Source organism: Pelodiscus sinensis, chromosome 2 (assembly GCF_049634645.1).
Source record: "Pelodiscus sinensis isolate JC-2024 chromosome 2, ASM4963464v1, whole genome shotgun sequence".
Taxonomy (NCBI): Eukaryota; Metazoa; Chordata; order Testudines; family Trionychidae; genus Pelodiscus; species Pelodiscus sinensis.
In genome coordinates this window covers 171,471,095-171,490,809 of record NC_134712.1, presented here as the reverse complement: position 1 = coordinate 171,490,809, position 19,715 = coordinate 171,471,095, and the positions used below count along the sequence as shown (strand labels likewise).

At 40.7% G+C, this 19,715-nt stretch overlaps 1 protein-coding gene across 2 annotated transcripts in view; it reads left to right on the top strand.

Moving 5' to 3' along the window:
- The window catches only part of FKBP9 (FKBP prolyl isomerase 9), a 53,667-nt gene that overhangs the window by 27,340 nt on the left and 6,612 nt on the right, over positions 1-19,715 (top strand). For both annotated transcript variants that reach the window (XM_075921772.1, XM_075921771.1), the window contains exons 2-8: positions 2,887-3,032; positions 4,852-5,041; positions 6,217-6,362; positions 8,908-9,097; positions 12,996-13,141; positions 14,344-14,530; positions 18,826-18,971. In XM_075921772.1, coding sequence (XP_075777887.1) covers positions 2,887-3,032; positions 4,852-5,041; positions 6,217-6,362; positions 8,908-9,097; positions 12,996-13,141; positions 14,344-14,530; positions 18,826-18,971 — 1,151 coding nt within the window. The remainder of the gene's footprint in view (positions 1-2,886; positions 3,033-4,851; positions 5,042-6,216; positions 6,363-8,907; positions 9,098-12,995; positions 13,142-14,343; positions 14,531-18,825; positions 18,972-19,715) is intronic.

The window sequence follows — 19,715 nt, the reverse complement described above, 5'->3', positions numbered from 1 at the left end:
GTAACTGTTACGTTCCTTTTATATTATATAAAAAACCCAGAATTCATGCCATTTTCTTTCTTCAGATATGTGTGCTTATTTTCATGGCCATATAAATAATTTGGAGTTCTAGGTCTGGATTTAACTACAGAATACTGAAGTAATAAAAACAAATACCATCTGTGTAAGCTCTCAGTAAAATTAGTCATGCAGAGTTGGTTTGGTATAGTTTTGCTTAGTTCCCCTGTTGATACAAATATTTTTGTTAGATACTGTGGATTTGTTTTTAATAAATAATACATTTGTGTGGTTTTTTTCTATTTTAAATTGACTCTTGACATAGTTATATATTTCCAAGTTGACAAAACATGACAAGTATCCATTTCTCACTTACTGTCTTTATTATCTAAATTTTAAATCTTATTTATTGTGTGTGTATGGCTATTACAGCATCTGCTAGGAGTTTGTTTAAATTGAGTTTTCCAACGTAAGTTCTCTAGACATTTCTGGAAATATTCTTGCACAGTATCAAGTAATGTCCGCTTTAAGAAAAGTTATTGGCTATTGTAAAATGGTGGAGTCAATGCGGAGAGCGCATTCACAAGCAGTGTAGGAATTCTAGGCCTGGGGCTGTTAGGAGCCCAGTGTGTTGTGGAAGTGATGTGTACAGTTTCTTTGAAAGTAAAGCCCTAACTTCATTTCTCCAACAATATCCACCTACCGGCTGGTTTTGAGAATGCTGCTTGCCGGCAGAAAGGAAAACATAGCAACCCCCTCCCCCCCCCTTTATCTGAGGAAAAAGACCAGGAAGCAGCATAAAGACTTTGTAGTGACAGGGGAACAATGTAAGTGTGTATAAGCTGTGGAATGTTTCAGAGGATTCATTGCTCTGTGTGTGTGTGTGCGTGCGCGCGCACGCATTTTTTGTTAAAAAAAGAAACATTAATTTATTTCAAATAAACTGAATTGAATTACTCCATTAAAGCAAGTACTTGGTATTAGGGATGTAAAATCCCATTTAATCAGTTAACTGCATGAAACCTTATGTTTAGTTGATTTACTGATTTAAAAGGGGTGGGCAGAAGGGAACTGCTGGAGCCCCTTCTTCCCTTCCCCCCCGCCTGCTGCAGCTGGCCTGGAGTCCCCTTCTCCAGAGGAGCCCCCTGCTTGGCAGGTGGATGGGGCGGGGGAGCTGCTCCAGCCCCCCCGCCCCTGGATAATATGTTAACCATTTACATCTCTACGTGGTATTTGATTTAATGTGATTAGACTTGCACTGTTGGGGGATAGTCTCATATTTATAGAGCAGCTATGACCATTTTTGGAAAACTTTATCATAATTAAAATTTACTCCAAACCCTCCTATATCATCCCAGTATATGTCACATTCTTGGAATTAGCAAGCTTATTGTATAAAGCAGATATCTAAGGGTACGTGTACATAGTAGCTTGTACCTTGAAATAAGCTATGCAATTTGAGCTATGCAAATTGCGTAGCTTATTTTGAAATTTGGTACTGTCTACACAGCACTAATTTCAAAATAAATCTCTATTCCATTGATTTCCTTAATCCTTGTACAACAAGGGTTTTAGGAAGTCGGAGTAAGAAGCCCATTATTTCGAATTTATTTAGAAATAACGGGCTTCTTGTGTAGACAGTGCATAACATTATTTTGAAATAATGAACGTTATTCCAAAATAATTCCGCTATGTATACATACCCTAAATGTTTGATGTTCGCTTTATCAAAGAAATGGGCGTGGAAGAGAAAAATTTAGCTAATTAGTACATTTTACACAATTAGCACCAAAAATAGTGCTCCCCTCTTCTCAGGAAAGATGTAATAGCAGCAATGAAGTCTCATGTTACTAAGGCTTCATTATTTTACCAGCAGTGGGGAACTTTTTTTGTGTTGGGGGCACTAAGCCACAGAAACATCAGTCTGGGATTAACTCTTCTAAAGGCCTGGGGCTAGTGGATTTTGTGGGTGCTGGATCTCTCAGGTGGGGCAAAAAATTAGGGGTTCAGTGTGTGGGAGAGCTGCCAGGGAGCGGTCTGGTGGGAAGGAGGGTGCAGAAGCAGTCTCGGGTAGGAGTGCAAGATCTGGATGCCAGGGAGGGTGCAAGAGTGGGCTGGGAGTGGGGATGTGGAGTCTGGGCAGGAGGTGGGGCACAGGAGCACGGTGGAGGGGTGGAGTCTGGAAGGGAGGGGGGGCAGGAGCAGGCTGGGGCGGTCTGGGCAGCAGGGGTGCAGGGGATTGGGGCATCTAGCTGGGCAGCTCCCAGGAGGGCACAGGGGTCTTTGCATGGCAAAGTGCCCTCTGCAGCATGCAGAGCTGTTTCCTCCCCTTGCCAGGCAGAGCCCACTGTGAGGGAGCCCCAAGCCTTGCAGACTGCATCCAGATCACAGGCTGTCGTTTCTCCCACCCGTTTTACACAGCATGTTCCAGCCACTTACCCGGTATTTTTGAAGTGTTACAAAATTAAGCTACTTTTGTCAAAATAAAAGAACAGTGTATTGTGTGGTACAATTTCCTTGTTTTTATAAACTCTTTAATTTACATATAATTCAGTAATTTTTGCAATAGATCCTCCACTCATTGGTGTGAATTAGCAAAATTCAGCTGTAGTCTGAGGTTTGTGTGAAGACACCTGGCACTTCATTAGGAAGCATGTGTGAAGGATAACAGGCCAAGATTGCATTGGGGTCAAATGGAGGAGTAAAGTTTAGGAAGTGCTTGCATTTGTATAGGCCTTTTTTTCCACAGCAGATATGTCTAAATAAAGTTCTGAGTGAGTGAGTGTGATAAAGATAACAAGATAAAATTAAACTGGGAAAAGAGAGAGACACGGAACAGTTTGTGAATAACCCATTTATCTTTTGTTTTCTCTCTGTCCCTCTGGATAGCTATGACAGGGGTTCCACATTCAATGTGTTTGTGGGAAAAGGACAGCTTATTGCAGGGATGGACAAAGCTCTGGTTGGAATGTGTGTGAACGAAAGACGTTTTGTGAAAATTCCACCCAAGCTTGGCTATGGGAGTGAAGGAGTTTGTAAGTACAGCACCAAAGTTATAAATAATTTGGTTGCATAGGATATAGGAGATTTAATTAAGTTGATAAAATTAAGATTAGAAAAACATTGTAAAAATTGCACTTGATTTGATGGTTTTTTTGGGTGGGTGAGAAGGTAATTTTCAGACACTTGCCACTCAGTTTTGGACTATTAAAATGCAGGGGCTTCATCAGTGAAGTCCAGGGCCAGTGTCATGGTAGTAAGACAACTTCACTCTGCAGTCTTTGCTAGACACAGACAGACAACACTGCATCAGCTCATATTTGTTTGGAAAGTTGTATTCACAACACTAAAAGCTAGAAAATTATTCTAAAAATGAGGGTTCCACTTAAAAATCCAACTTTTATGTGAATTTTGGTTTTACAAAAGCGACGAGGAGTCCTGTGGCACCTTATAGACTAACAGATTTATTGGAGCATAAGCTTTCATGGACAGAGACCCACTTCATGAAAAGTTATGCCTAAAAAAGCTTATACTCCAGTAAATCTGTTAGTCTATAAGGTGCCACAGGACTCCTTGTCTGAATCTGCAAAAGTGACTAACACAGCTACCCCTCTGGTACTTGGTTTTACAAGTTATTTGTAGAAATGACACCTTTGTTTACTGTAACTGGAAAAGATTAAAAAAAGATGCTTTGATCCTGCAATCAGTTAAACATGTAAAACATTCCCTTTGACTTCAGTGGGAACACTCAGATGCGGAAGTACTTAAGATTAGGGCCTAAATATTTTTCTTTAGTTTTTAATTGCTTAGTTTTTGGTTGTTTGACTAGCATATTTGACAACATTTCTTATATAGTCAGTTTCTCTCTTTTTGTGTGGTTTTTCACACAAATACAGGAGAGAGGGAACATTAGACCTACATCTAGTCTAAATAATATTTAGTCCTGCCATGAGTTCCCTTCCAGTCCTATGATTCTATAATTTAAATTGAAAAATAAAATGTTGAAAAATCACAAAAACTGGTATAAGACTCAGAGCCAGTGTTACTCCCTGAAGTGACTTTTAACGTAGGAATTTCTTTTTTACTTACTACAGTTCAAGTTGACTCTGTCCTTGTACAATCCAATAGAATTTAACAAGTAATCCCCCAAGTTCCTCAAGGAAAGCTTTTTATTTACCGTTCGTTTATAAGATTTTCAATTCCCAAATGGAGGAGAGTATCAAATAGTTTCTTGGGGCTTGAACTCATAAAGTGAAAATGCCCTGGTCTCTGACAAAGACAATGGAATTTCATAAGGGTTGAGAAGATCAGCAACATTCTGGATTGGGTATTTATCAAAAATTTAATTTTATTCCTTGTTTTGTTATCTTGGAACAGGGATGTAAAATCCCGTTTTACTGATTAAACATGATGTTTGACTGGTTAACCAATTAAAGGGCAAGCATGGGGGGAAGGAGGGACACACGTTCCAGAATGCCTTTCCCCCTGCACCATGGCCAGGTTGGAGTGGCCTGGAATTGCTGCATACAGGAGCTGCTCCTGGCAGCTGGAGCAGACCCTACCTGCAATGCTCCGAATGGCTGAAGCAGCCACCTGCCCACGGTGGGCAGGGAGCTGCTCTAGCTCTCCCCAGCTAACCATTCACATCCCTACTCTGGTGGTATAATTAAGTTATAAAATATAAAGATATAAGATTGTAAATAAGTATAAATGTATTGTTTGGAAAACTTCTGTGTGGGTGGCAGATGTCTGATGCTTTCAGTGGCCTAGGTAAAGTCAGATGATTTTATATTAGTTTGGTAACTTGTGAAAGGGTAGGATGATAATGATTTGAACTTTTTTTTGTGTTTGCAGCTGGCGTAATCCCCCCAAATTCAGTGCTTCATTTTGATGTACTTCTGATAGATCTCTGGAATTCTGAAGATGAGGTTCAGATTCAAACTTATTTCAAGCCTGAAAAATGTCCTCGGACAATCCAGGTATCTGACTTTGTAAGATACCATTACAATGGAACTTTCTTGGATGGGACTCTGTTTGACTCAAGGTGAGGAGTTGAATTCATATATTTCCCAGCAGGGGAATCCCTGGTGTCAGCAGGCATGTGGCTGAGGATCCTAGGCCCTGGCAGGGAAATCCTGAGGGGCTGGGGTGGCCAGGCAGGGGAACCCCCTATAGCAACAGCAGGGGCGAGCCCCTGCCTGCTAGTGTATTGTGACAGTATGCGGTGCCCTGAGGAGAGGAGTCGGCAGCAGGGGAGTATTGACCTCCCTTGGTCCAGCAAGCTCTCTGGTCCAGGACTGCTCAGGTCCCGAGGGTTCCGGACCAGGGAGGTCCAACCTGTATTGATATTTATATGTGATGCTAGTTTTATGTGCAAAACTGTACTGGGTTGTTAAAGAAGGTAAAGTATCTCCTTTTTGGGAAGCCTTCCAATGTGTAGTTTTCCATCAGAGGATTGTCTAGAGTATTGGCAGAACTTTATGTGACGCTTGTGCACTGAATGCTAGGCAGGCTGTGGCCAGTGCAATTAATCCCATGCTTTCAAGAGCCAAATCTGTTTCGCAGAAAAATTTTGTGCTGCCAGTGTCTTACAAAATCGAGGCTATTCATAAATTGTTTGATTAGTACATATAAAGGCTTCCACCAACCTATTTATTTATAATATTTCCTAGCACATTTGCTTGTATATGTATTTACCAGCATCTTCTAAGGGATCAAATGTCAGAGTTGCCAAAGTGTGTGTGTGTGTGTGTGTGTGTGTGTGTGTGTGTGTGTGTGTGTGTGTGTGTGTGTGTGAAATATGTCAGAGTTGCCAAAGTGTGTGTGTGTGTGTGTGTGTGTGTGTGTGTGTGTGTGTGTGTGAAATATAACAGAGGGTAAAATTTTCACAGGTGTTTACATCCTATATTGAAAACTCAATGAAGCACTTAGGCTTTTAAATCTGACTATCAGATTAACCTTCTAAATTACATTTGAAAAAGAATTTAAGCTTCTAAATCATTTAGTCACGTTGGAAAATGTTACCTCGAATGTCTCCATCAGATGCCTGCGTTTTTGGAACAGAAAGTTGTAAATTATGTTCCTTGTGCAAAATGCGAAGTGAACTCTAGTGACTGACTGTGGTGCTCCTATGTGTGTAGGCCTTTGGGTTATTTTACTTATTTTTATTGGCTCTGTGATATTAGCTTTTTCTGTTTATTTCTTTGTTTTATTTTTTAGCCATAATCGGATGAGAACTTATGACACATATGTGGGAATTGGATGGCTGATTCCTGGTATGGACAAGGGTCTCCTGGGAATGTGTGTAGGAGAAAAGCGCATCATTACAGTACCTCCTTTCTTAGCATATGGTGAAGAAGGAGATGGTAAAAATATCCTTATTCCCTCTACCCTCCCCAAACTCTCCATTTTCTAACACAAATCTTTGCATTACATAGATAGCATTGTGAAAGCACCATTATTTCAAATTATATGTGGATGGAAAATACATTTAGAAAAATAATTCAGGATGTGGCTTATCAGCATAGTTAGGGATGTAAGCAACTAGTCGACTATCCAATAAAGCATAAGGTTATCGGATAGTCGACAAGTGATACTAGTTCCTCCCCCTTGTTGCCTCTATCAGAGGGGCAGCAAGGGGGGGGGGAGCAGGAGCTGGTTCTGGGGAGAGCCAGCTTAAAAAGTCTGTTCCCCCCAGCACTGTCTCGGTGAGGGGCAGCAGAGAAGGAGGCCCAGTGGGAAGTGACGTAAGCAGGGACTGAAGCAGTTTCTGCTTCTGCCGCTTCTGCTGTGATTCTGCTTTTGAAATGTACAAGAGCCCCAACAGGCGCTGCAGGAAGCGTGGGACCAGCGGGGAAGTCCACACTGTCCCTGCTCTCCCTGCCAGGCTTCTGCTTTTGAAATATACAAGAGCCCCACTGAGGCTCTTCTATGTTTCAAAGGCTCAGGCTCTTCAGGAAGTATGGGGCCAGCCTGCTTGCTAGCCCTGTGCTCCCTGAGGGGCTTCTGCTTTTGAACTGTAGCAAGAGCCCAGCAAGGCTCTTGCTACAGTTCAAAGGATGAGGTGCCCTTATAGACTAATCAAATAACTGATGGAAATCCAATCAACTATTTGATTAGTTAATTAATCTAAATTTAACATCCCTAAGCAAAGTACAGATATTTTTATATGTCATGAATAGTAGGCTGGTTTATGAACAGAGGATTGCTTAGTATTGATTTAATGTGTGTGTGTGTGTGTGTATTATATACATACATACAGATAATTTTTTTCTATGAAGAATAAACTCCCTATGCTTCTTAAACTGGATGTCTGGTGCTTCCTTATTGCTTCTAGACAACTGCCACAGCAATTTGATTTCTCTTAATAAATGAAAAGTCATCTTAGAGTTCCTGGTTTCTGTTTATCTCTTGTTGCTTGTCGCAATAATAGCAGTCCATTGTTAGGCTGCTTCCTGGTCTGGACTCCACTGACATATATATCTCAACCAGTGTTTGTGAATCCATGCACATCTCTGCTACTTCATAAAAAATATTTGAAAATCAGTTCTGGAATTATCGTTCTGGATCAGACTCAAAGTCCTTTTTATCTAGTACCCTGTCTTCAACAGTATATACCACATCTTCAAAGAAAGAGGCAAGAATGCTGTTGTAAGGCAGATATGAGGCACCTGACTCCCTACTTTAGGTCTTACTCTGATAGGGTATGTCTACACTACCCCCCTAGTTCGAACTAGGGGGGTAATGTACGCATACCGAACTTGCTAATGAAGCCCGGGATTTGAATTTCCCGGGCTTCATTAGCATAAAGCCGGCGCCGCCATTTTTAAAAGCCGGCTAGTGCGAACCCCGTGCCGCGCGGCTACACGCGGCACGGGCTAGATAGTTCGGACTAACAAGCCATTCCGAACTATCTGTACACCTCGTTCCACGAGGCGTACAGATAGTTTGGACTAGCTTGCTAGTCCGAACTATCTAGCCCGTGCCGCGTGTAGCCGCGCGGCATGGGGTTCGCACTAGCCGGCTTTTAAAAATGGCGGCGCCGGCTTTATGCTAATGAAGCCCGGGAAATTCAAATCCCGGGCTTCATTAGCAAGTTCGGTATGCGTACATTACCCCCCTAGTTCGAACTAAGGGGGTAGTGTAGACATACCCATATGGAATAGTTAGAAATTGGGTCTAGCTCTGAAGCATGAAGTTTACTATCCCTTCTCTGGTTTTATCATCAAGAATTATGATAACTCTGCACACCCTTATTATCCATATAAATATCCAATCTCTCTTTGAATCTTGCTTGACTTCAGTGATTCCATAGTCTAATTATACATTATATCAATTCATATTTTCTTTTATCACTGTTGAATTTGCCACTTTTAAGTTCTTTGAATGACCTCTTGTCCTTGTCTTATGGAACAGGGAGAACAGAAGTTCCAGTATACCTTCTCTTTCCCGTTTGTTACTATATATACCCTCAAAAGTATGGCGGAAATGCTCACTAATTCAGAAACCCTGTTCAGATGCATACTCTATAGACTTGTGTCATCTTTAAATGGAGAAATGAGAATTTTGGTTGACTGGGTGTTGTCGTAATGGACTTAGCATAAATATATCAAGAATAAATAAAACAACATACAATAAATAATGGAATTCAAATAATTATAGGACCACTCCTCCCTCCCTGGTAGAGGATTGGATGGCTGACTATGTGTTGATGGAGAGGGTACACAATTCTGTAGTAAAGACTTTTTATTCATTGTCCTCATAGTCAAATCTTCTTATCTGGAGGAAGGCTGGGATGTGAAAACAAAATAAAATGTAAATAAGAATGTGATGAAAAAGATTGATCAAAAATTGAGTTCTTTCTAGAACTGTTGATCTGACTTACTTGCTTATTTCCCATCTCTTCTGTAGGTAAAGAGATTCCTGGCCAGGCTTCTCTGGTTTTTGATGTGGCTCTGCTAGATCTTCATAACCCAAAAGATGGCATCACTATAGAGAACCAACAAGTGCCTAAATCCTGTGAGCGAAAAAGCCAGATAGGAGACTTTCTCAGATATCACTATAATGGCACACTTCTGGATGGCACATTATTTGATTCCAGGTAACCAAACTATTAGACATTACATGGATAGAGTGCTGGATTAGGACTTAGGAGGCCTGGCTTCTATTCCTGACTTTGGCCTGGTGGGTGACCGTGGGCAAATCACTTGCCCTCTCCGTGCCTCAGTTTCCCTATCTGTAGAATGATCTTTTTTGTATAGCACTTTCAGCTCAGGCGATGAAAAGCAACATATTATTATTATTATTTTCAGTCTATACATGTACAGAATATATTTGAGGCTACTTGTAATGCTGTTCTAAGTAGTCTTAATGAGTAGAAATGATCTCAAATTCTTCCCATTTCCTGCCCATTTGTAAAGCCTGTGGGACATGTGGGTTTCAGGTGGAATCTGGGAGTTTGAGGGGGAGGGTGTTTCTCCTTCCCAGAAAGAATTAAAATCTTTGAGTATGTAAGTAGGATTCAGAGTTGTTCATGGTCTGTGTTGCAGTATGGCTTAAGTTGGGACCCCACTGGAGTATGGGCTCTGTATATACATACTAGAAGATTGTAAGATTTTTGAAGCAAAGACTATCTAAACAGACAAGACTCACAAAGGGTGTGAAAGAAACAAAATATCCCAGTTTCACGTTTGGAGAACTGAGGCACAGAGATATTAAATGACTTGCCCAAGATTACTTGCCAAGTTTTGGCAAAGCCAAGAATCGAACACACATTTCTTAGTCGCAATCCTGTGCCTTAACCAAAAAAGCATCCTATTTCCCTACTTGAGAATGCTGCATCTTACAGAATCAGGTTCTTAAAAATACAAAAATCACAATCTCTATGATAAAGAAAAAGGACATAAGTGTGTAGGGCTTTATAAACTGAAATGTTCTCAGACACACAGATTAATGTTGTTAAATATGAAGTGACCTATCATGAAAAATGTGGGCAAGGTTAAGTTCTTATCAAGAAGTTTTGTTTTAAACCTGGCACAAACAGCTAAAAAGAATTGCAAGGAAATCATTGTAAAATAAATAGAGCAATGCTACTTTATCATTCTATAGATTCTGTAATCTGATAGCAAAGTTCTTTTAAACATAAATTAATACTATCTTCCCCAGAGTTCAGTAGTATTATAGGATATCCACTTCACCACAGGTGAACAGAGGTTTAGAGAGATTCAGTCATAGATGACAGAGATGGGAATAGAATGCTGAAGTCCTGAGTCCTGGAGCGTAGCCCAAGAGAGCCTCTGTTCTTCCCCCTCCCTCCAGGAGCCCATAAATGGCTGATTCACAGCGCTCCTGAGGGAGGGAGTCCCTGACTCTTCCCCCGCCCTCTGTAACTGGGGAGGGGGAAAAAGACTAGCCTTCTAGGCTTTGTTTAACACTTAATTTGATGACTCTAGGAGCTGTTTTTTTAAGACCAACACCAAGTACTGTGAGTGTGGTGATTTTATAAAGTAACCCTCAGTAATTGGCAGCACTTTGTTAGCTTTGTTATGAGCATCCCCTGGACTAAGCGCCCAAGGGAGGGGAAGGGATTTGTTCCCAGTAATATGTGTCAGAGATTCTTGTTGGATGTGTTTGGACACTAGTCTTCTACACAGACTGTGGTCTTGGGTGCTTAGTCAGCAGCCGCATAGTATTGCAAGCCATGAAATAGTTACAAAGAGCACTTTTCTCCAAGCTGTTGTTTGGGCCTCTGAGTTATGAAGATGTTAATAAAAGACACAGGTCTTGTTCTTCATCTGCAGCACACAATACATGGGATAGCTAATTTAGTGTTTGTAGTACTGTAAATGTATTTGAACATTTTAAAATATATAGTTATATTTATAGTTATATATTTAATAATATTGTGTATGTGTTTTGGTGGGGTGGTGCACAGAGCATACTATGGTCATGTGGCTCTGTTGGTTACTGGTGTTTGCAGATGTGGCTCTCGAGTCACATAACTGAGCACCACTGATGCAGAGCTTTAGCATAGCATAGGAACAGTGTTATCTGTCAACATTTTTTTCCCTCTCATAAAAATGTAAATTGAGGTCTTGTCTTTCCTGTGGTAACTCAAGAGTTTTTGAAAATTTCCTTAGTATTTATATCTTGGTCAATGTGAATAAATAGTGAGAGAAGCGGTGTAATCACATGCATCTGAATAAGTATACATCATATTAAAGATCTGACACATGTTAAGATTATAAAATGTAATCATTAAAATGGCATGTATTCTTAAAATGCCACTCCTCTGATTGCCTGCAGAAGTTGCAAGTAAGGACAATGTCTAACATGCCTGAAATATTAGACTTGAATTAGTCATCCGGAAGGAGCCAGCCTGGAGAGACTTTTCCTGCTGGCTTAGGAAATGTCAAGAGTGAGGCTGGGTGTAGGAGATGTGTGTTAGGGTGGGGCTGCACTAATTATCTCTATCCCCATTTTAAGCAATTCTGAGTTGCAGGGCTACTCATGGTAGCCCAACCAAGGCTGCCAAAATTATTGCAGGGCCTGCACGGATTCCTACCCAGTTCAGAATCCCAAAGGCCTAAGCCAGCCTTAATGTTCCTTCCCTTGGGTGGTGCATAGACTCAGCTCGGTGTTGCCTCTAATTTTTTCCATCCATGTGCAGAATAAATTTTATGTGCATGTGCAGATATGCACCACCAGAAGAAACAGACTGCCAGCTCATGTGGGAGCTGTGAGTGCTCTGCTAATCAGCTGGGTGACACCTAGGTCTCCCTTGGATGGCTGCCCATGTGCAGAGCTTACAGGGATCACTGCTTAGCTTTCAAGAGGTGCAGCACGCAATAATATCTTTTGTGGAACGTTCTCTTTAATCACAGAGATGTTGTACCAAATGCTTGGAATAGGCCTTTTGGTGCTTGGCCAATAGTTTAGAAGGGAAGGGTATTACCTGTATTTTCTTGCTATGATGTTGTTGAAGCTTATTCACCTCTCCATTCCTCTTAGTAGAGGAAGCTATTGATTCAGAAGGCAGTCACCCAGATATCAGTTTATTAACAGTAGCTATTCATTGCTGTTGCTACAAAATGAGGCGTTGTGAAGGATGTCATTTGAAAATTAATGTAGTGCCTTATTTATAAAAGCTGATTAAAACTAGGGATGTAATAGCATAGTTGATTAAACGATTAACCGATAGGCAGAAGCTTATCAGTTAATGCTACCGACTACGCATTTCCCTCTTCCCCTACCTGGTACATTTTTTAGAGGGCTGGCCAGCAGCCCAGCTCAGTCCCAGCTTGCTCTGGGTTCTGGGGGTTATCCCCGCTGTGGCTCTGCATTAAAACTATTTTAGGAGCTGGGCAGCCAGGCAGCCCAGCTCAGTCCTGGCTTGTGGCGGGTCCCAGGAGCTGTGGGGGTAGCTTAAATGGTAAGGGTTACAGAGCTAACCCTTACTGATTAATCGTGTAGTCTGCAACATTTTTGTTGACTGCATGATTAACAAATTACACGCTTATTATCATCCCTAAATAAAACATTACTAGAACTGAAGTGGAATTAGAGGTAAAAACTGTTACTTTTGCTAAAAAAATTTAATTTAGCATACATGAGAGAAATCGAGGGAGGTAATTCTTGATTCATTTCGTATCTTGCAGAAATGTTTTTGCAAAAATATTGTTCCACTGCCAGGGTCCCTCAATCAGTTTAACCACCATAAGTGACACATGCAAATGTGACTGGTTAAATGTTGCGGGCCATATTTACTACTACATAGTGGCAGCTTTGTGCCACTCCAGCGATTGAAAACAGTCATTCATGTGTCTGGATTTAACTGGTTAAAATGAATGTTAAAGTTTGACAAAGCAATTTTAAAAATAACCATCACAAAGTGGGAAGAGGAAATACACACAAATATTGTAAGTTTGTTATAGTACTAGGTAAATTACAAAACTGCTAATAATGATAGTAGTGTCACTAAAGCAACATATTTTTTATAGCTATTCCCGGAACCATACATATGACACCTACATTGGGAAAGGTTATGTGATTGCAGGGATGGATGAAGGTTTGCTTGGAGTATGCATTGGGGAAAAGAGGAGAATAATAATTCCACCTCATCTTGGATATGGAGAAGAAGGAAGAGGTGAGCTCAGTTGTATTTCAGTACAGTCTCTAATACAAAGCAAAGTGTCTGCTCTTTGTTCTTCAGAGCAATGAAAACTGGTTAATCTCGGAGGTGTTTATCCTCTCTTTTGAATACTAATATTGTTTTCAAAGGGTATGAAAGTGGCAGATTTAGATCCAGAGTTTTCAAAATGATTTTAGTTAGCTAGATATGATTATATACCATCTCAGTGGTTTAAGTGGGGACATGAAAATGACTTGGATAATCTGTGGTTCAGACAAATGAGAGTCAGGAGTCTGCGAGTTTATAAGCTCTGCAGTAAGAGCCTGTTTCCTGCAGATCTTAATAAACTATGTATGCTAAAGGACTTCTGTGTTAAGTTTTCTTCCCCATTCTTTTCACAGCCACAAGTTTTGTGGACACCTAGGCTGCCTCTGTAATCAGTGGATGCATGTAACAACAAAGAATGTGTGTATGTATCACATACAATTAAAATTCCTTTGTGAAAATTCACTCACCGCTAGGAAGAGTATTACTAACGCATGGCTATGTCAGTTTCTTGAGTCAATAACTTTTGTGTGTTTGTGTTTTAAAAAGATTTTCCCATTATTTTTAATAAATAACTTTTTTAGGAAACATTTTGGTTTTGGGAGAGCATTTCACTGTACTGATTGGGAATTAGACTTATAGCAGAGAAACCCAATGGTGGCTGTAGATGTGTCTATGGCTGCTGGTAACGTAGTCACAAAATACTTTGGGTGTCAGGAAAAGCAAACAGTTATGGTAAAGATTTTTCAAGCATTTTAATTTCTTGGATACTGCTATTCAGCTGTCTGTGCATGGAGGAAGTGTTGATGTTCTATTACAATTTTACTGCTTTAATAGTAACTTGGTATGTGAGGAGGCACCAATCAAGTGGTTAAAATGGTCCCAGGAAATGTAAACTTCCAGCTTTACTGTGCTATTAAAATGCAAAGTAGACTGCTTAGTTTTTAAACCCTGATTTTGTTTTACTTAATTATTGAATTAACTGTTAATATACTTTTTCTTTGGTATCCTCTGCATTTTAGATGTCTTACATTGCAAGGATCTTGTCTGTTTTGTGTGCAGAGATATTCAATAGAAGATGTTTTATATATTCTCACTGTGTGCAGTATGAAGTCAGTATGTACTGCATAGCTGCCATTTTTTTTCTTCTTATATGATTGCTTACTATTTAGGAAAGATTCCAGGATCTGCAGTACTGGTTTTTGACATCCATGTGATTGACTTCCATAACCCTTTGGACTCTGTGAACATTACTACTCATTACAAACCTTCCAACTGCACAGTATTGAGTAAGAAAGGGGATTACTTGAAGTACCACTACAACGCCTCACTCTTGGATGGCACATTGTTAGACTCCACGTAAGTATGTCACTTGGTATAGGAAATATTCCACATAACTATGAAAGTACTGGTCAAAATGAGTAGCATATAAAACAATAAAGATATTTGGAGAGGGAAAAGCCTTCTGATCACTGTATTGGCCACTGTGCATCTGGTATTGGCCACTGTCAGCCAGACAGGATACTGGGCTAGATGGACCTTTGGTCTGACCCAGTATGGCTGTTCTTATGTTGACAATGATGTTAAAATACTCATGGGAACCATTTATTTTTCCTGTCTGATCAGGTCTATAAAATCTTTTCATATAGAAAAAAAGAAAGGAGGGAGAGTTGGAACCTGCAAAAAGAGAGATGTGAGAGGGGAACATAGAAATTGTCCCCACAATAAAGAAGATGATGCACATGAATTAGTGTGTTTCATTAGAAACGAGTAGTCTTGTGGTACCTTAGAGACTATGGTTGCCAGGTGTCCGGTATTGACCCAAGCAGTCCGGTATTTTCACCTCCTGTCCGGTAAAAAAAAATGGTTAAATCATCTGTCAACCCTATTAGCGTGTCTCTCACTCTCACTCTCACACACAGCTGTGCAACTTCCCTTTCAAGCTGGTTTTTTAAATTGGCTTGTAATAATATGGTAACTTTGAGATCCATTAATGAGCAGTCTACAACCTATCCTGGAAAATGACCCCTCAATCTCACAGGCATTGGGGGAAAGGCCAGTCCTCGCCTATAGACAACCCCCTAACCTCAAACAAATTCCTTCCAGCAACCACACAGCAAACCTCCAACATACTCATCCAGGAATTCACCCCTGCAGTTATCTCCGGTGTTAATCTGTCCACACGTCTATACAAAAGATACCATCACAGGACCTATAAACCACCATATCAGAGGCTCATGCAACTGCACATCCACCAATGTGATCTATGCCATCAAGTGCCAGCAATGCCATTCTGCCATGTATGTTGACCAAACTGGGCAGTCAAACAAAGGATTAAGGGACACAAATCAGATATTTGAAAAGGTAACACACAGAAACCTGTTGGGGAACATTTTAACTTGCCTGGGCACTCACTAATAGATCTCAAAGTTACCATATTATTACAAGCCAATTTAAAAAAACCAGCTTAAAAGGGACGCTGCAGAGCTTAATTTCATTTACAGGTTTGATACCTGCAATAGAGGTTTAAACAAAGACTTTAACGGCATTACTCGCTACATTCCATATCCTAGGGTGTTTCTAGACTACACCTCTCTGTCGACAGAGGGATGCAAATCAAGCACATCTAAATTGTTAACGAAGCAGGGATTTTAATATCCCGTGCTTCATTAGCATAAACACGGCTGCTGCTTTTTGTTGAAACTGAGTTTTTTTCGGAAACAAAAAAAAAAAGGCAGTCTAGACATGGATCTGTTGAAAATAAATCCTTTTTCGATAGATCCTGTATTCCTCAAAAAATGAGGTTTACAGGATCTGTCGAAAAAGGGTTTATTTTTGACAGATCCGCGTCTAGACTGCTGTTTTTCGAAAAAAAGCGGTGACCATGTTTATGCTTATGAAGCGCGGGATATTAAAATCCCTGCTTCATTAGCAATTTAGCCTATGTCGACAAAGGGATGCAGTCTAAACGTAGCCCTAATGACATAAAAAGCCAAGCACCAGGTACTTAAGAGTTCTCAGAACTCCCTCTGTCAGCTTTATTGCACACTCTAATTGATAATTTTCTCCCCATTTTTCCTTCTCTTTCCCTCCACATCCCCTCTCTTTCTCTATTTATTTTGCAACCTGGACCCCTTAACTCCATTCATTAGAAGAAATGGGTTGTGCCCATAAAAGCTCATGATACTATTTACATTTTTGTTAGTTCTATTAGTGCTGCAGGACTGTTATTGTTTTTTAAGTTAATTCCCTAAAGTTTGCCCTGAATTGTTGGATTCCCCAAGAACTCAGTTGAATACCAGTTTTGTCACTGATTCATTTATTTGGCATAGGGTGTACACTCAGTTGATCAGATCCAAGCATAGGATGGAATCAGTATAGAACTTGCTCTGTAAAGCCTCTTCCTTTGTACACATTTACACATTGCATTGCATTTACCATACTCTGCATGGCATGTTTTGGGATTGTCTTGGTTGCTTTGTAGGAACCAATCTCTGTGCAGCACGTTCTTCCATACAACGTTCATATACAAATTTCTCTTCACATTCCTGATTTATCTTGTCCACTGCAAACAGTTCCGCAAGTGTTCTCCCTTATCTTAGCTAGTACGGACATTCTGTTCTCAGCCAGATACCTTTACCTTCCTAGTCCAATTATTGACACATCACCCACTTCAGTTACACATATCAAGCCAGGCCTATAAGGCTATTGCAGGGCACTGTCTACCCTAACACTTAGAATACCTGTGTGCAACAGGTGAGTGTCCTGACCACTGGACTATCCATCCTTTCTATATAGAGGTTCTGTACTCGGTCATACAACTGAGCCAAAAATGACTAAAGGGAAGAGAGACTGACAGGAAAAGAGGCACTCAGATGTTGCAGCGGCAGGTGCCAGTAAAAAGTCCTAAGATTGCAACCTTTCCTTTTAGAATTACTAGCGGGGTGCGCCCTGTGCTTGCTATGCTGGCCCAACCCCCTTTTCTCTGGCTGCTTTTGCTTTCATGGCCTGAGAGTGTGATGACATCATTCTGTCGCCTGGCAGGAAAAACTTTTGTATATATGTAGAGAGAGAGAATGTGTTGGTAAGAGACAAAAGGTAGATGAGGTAGTATCTTTTATTGGCTATATTGTAAATGAGCATGGGTCTTAGAGATATGTGCATTGCAGAGAGATGAATAGCTATTATTCTGCCCCTTTTTGGTCATGGAGAAGCTGTTATTGCATGCTAAGTAAATGAAACCTAATAAACAACTAGCGGTGTAATTCATTATCTTCTGAGTGACTGAAAGATTTAGGAAATCTCTCACCAGCAGAAGTTGGTCCAATAAAAGATATTACCTCACCTCCCATGTCTCTCTAATATCCTGTGACCAGCACAGCTACAACATTGCAAACAATATATATATATATATATATATATATATATATATATATATATATATATATAATTTATTTATTTCTTCATAGAAATACATCTCAGAAATAAGATCCCTCCCGCTCCCCCCCCCCATAGCAAATCATAATTTATACCATGATAGGACTCAAATATTAGCAAAATTCTTAGAAACATTAAAGAGCTCAAAATTGACTTGGGATTCAAATTAGTTGCCTAATAAACTGGGCACGTAGACTGGGATTTTTAAAGGAGCAGAAGGAAAGTGGCCAAATTCCATTGAACTGCAATGGCAGTTTGATGCCTGCTTCCTTCAAGTTCCTCTGAAATCACAGCTGTATTTATTTAGCCAAGGGCATTCCTCGTGTGAGAAAACTTAGTCCTGTGCTTAAGGCTTTGCAGAATCAGGCATGTGGCTTACAAAGTGTTTTTGCCCCAAACATATTTGCAAGGCAAAAAGCCCATTTTTGAATGACAAGGTATTTTGAAGTTTTGATGGGGAGGATTGAAATCATCCAGGTCTAATTCACGAGACCATAGCACCTGTTATTTCAGCAAATATACCACTTGGCATTAGGATGTGAAGGACTAGTTGACTATCCGATAAGCAAATGCTTGATTGTCGACTAGTCGTCCCTCTCTCCCCTTCCCCCCCTTGCTGCTTCTATCAGATAAAGGCCAGTAGGGGGGAGAGGGTATTTCAAAGCTGCAGAACCGCTTGAAGCCTGCGGCCAAATCCCGGGCTCCACACAACGCTGCCGCTTTGAAAAGCCACGTGCAGTCTGAGGCCATGTGGGGTGTCCCCAGACTGCATGCTATGTTTTAAAGCAGCAGTGCCGCGTGGGAGTTCCCAGCTGACCCTGGGCTCTGTGCAGTGCTGCTGCTTTGAAATGCTGTGGTGAGCACGGTGTCAGGCTCCTCGTGGCATTTCAAAGTGGCAGTGCCACGTGGAGCCCAGGATCAGCAAGGGAATCCCCAGCTGACCCCGGGCTCCACACAGGCGAAAGCCTTTGAAGTTGATAGGGCTGTTTCTACACTTCAAAGGCGGAGGTACCCTATCGACTAATTGAATAGTCAGTGCAAAATGCATCAACTATTTGATTAGTCAATTACCTGATACTTAACATCTTTACTTGGCTGTTTAGAAGCGTTTAGCATTAAGGGTAAACTTGATTTTGGCCTCAATGGGTCTTTCATATAGAAACTGTACAGTTTGTTAACTTGGAAGTAATGACATTTTTATTGTTTTTATTTTTCAGGGTTAGTCTTGGTAAAACATATAATATAGTTTTGGGACTTGGACAGGTTGTTTTGGGGATGGACATGGGTCTTAGAGATATGTGTGTTGGAGAGAGGCGTACAGTTGTTATTCCACCACATCTTGGTTATGGAGAAGCTGGTGTTGGTAAGTAAGTTAAATCTAATAGACACTACAAAGTTACTGAAGTATATGTGTTATTAGTCGTCTTTTTCATTATTTCTTGGGCAGGAGGGTAAGACTGGCTTTGAAAATGTAAGGAAAGATATTATTTTAAAACATTTTTTTTACACTTTTAAAATGATCTAACAGTATTAAAGCACTCTCTTTGGAGTGTGTGCCATGTTAGTAATTTAACAAAGAAGTGTTTGGTTGACACAAACTTTCCACCTTCAAGAATACAGCTTTGAAAATGTGACTTTCTGACCAGTGGGCTGATTGCCAGAGGACACCACCAAGTGCAGGCACGCACATTTTGTTAGGAATGGTGCTTCGTGTTAATGGAATGCTGCTGGCACTATAGGCTATATTCACAAGGTGGCTTAGATGACATCTTGACCATGGATGTTAACTATTGGGTATATGTGTAAACATGTAACTGTTTGAAATTTTAACAGTTATATGTTTATGTGCGGGACCGGGTAGAAGGGAGCTGGTGCTTACAGGGATCTGGCTTAAAAGCGGCCTCTCTGCAAGTACCAGCTTTCACCTCCCCCATTCCCCCACTACCTCTGATAATGAGGCAGAAGCCCGGGGGGCAGGCAGCTTCATAGGAGTTGATATGCACAGTGAGCCGGCTTGAAAGCCACTTCCCATGTGTTCCAGCTCCTACCTGCCCTCCTACCCACCTCACACTTCTGCCTCTCTATCAGAGGCAGCAGTGCTGGGGAG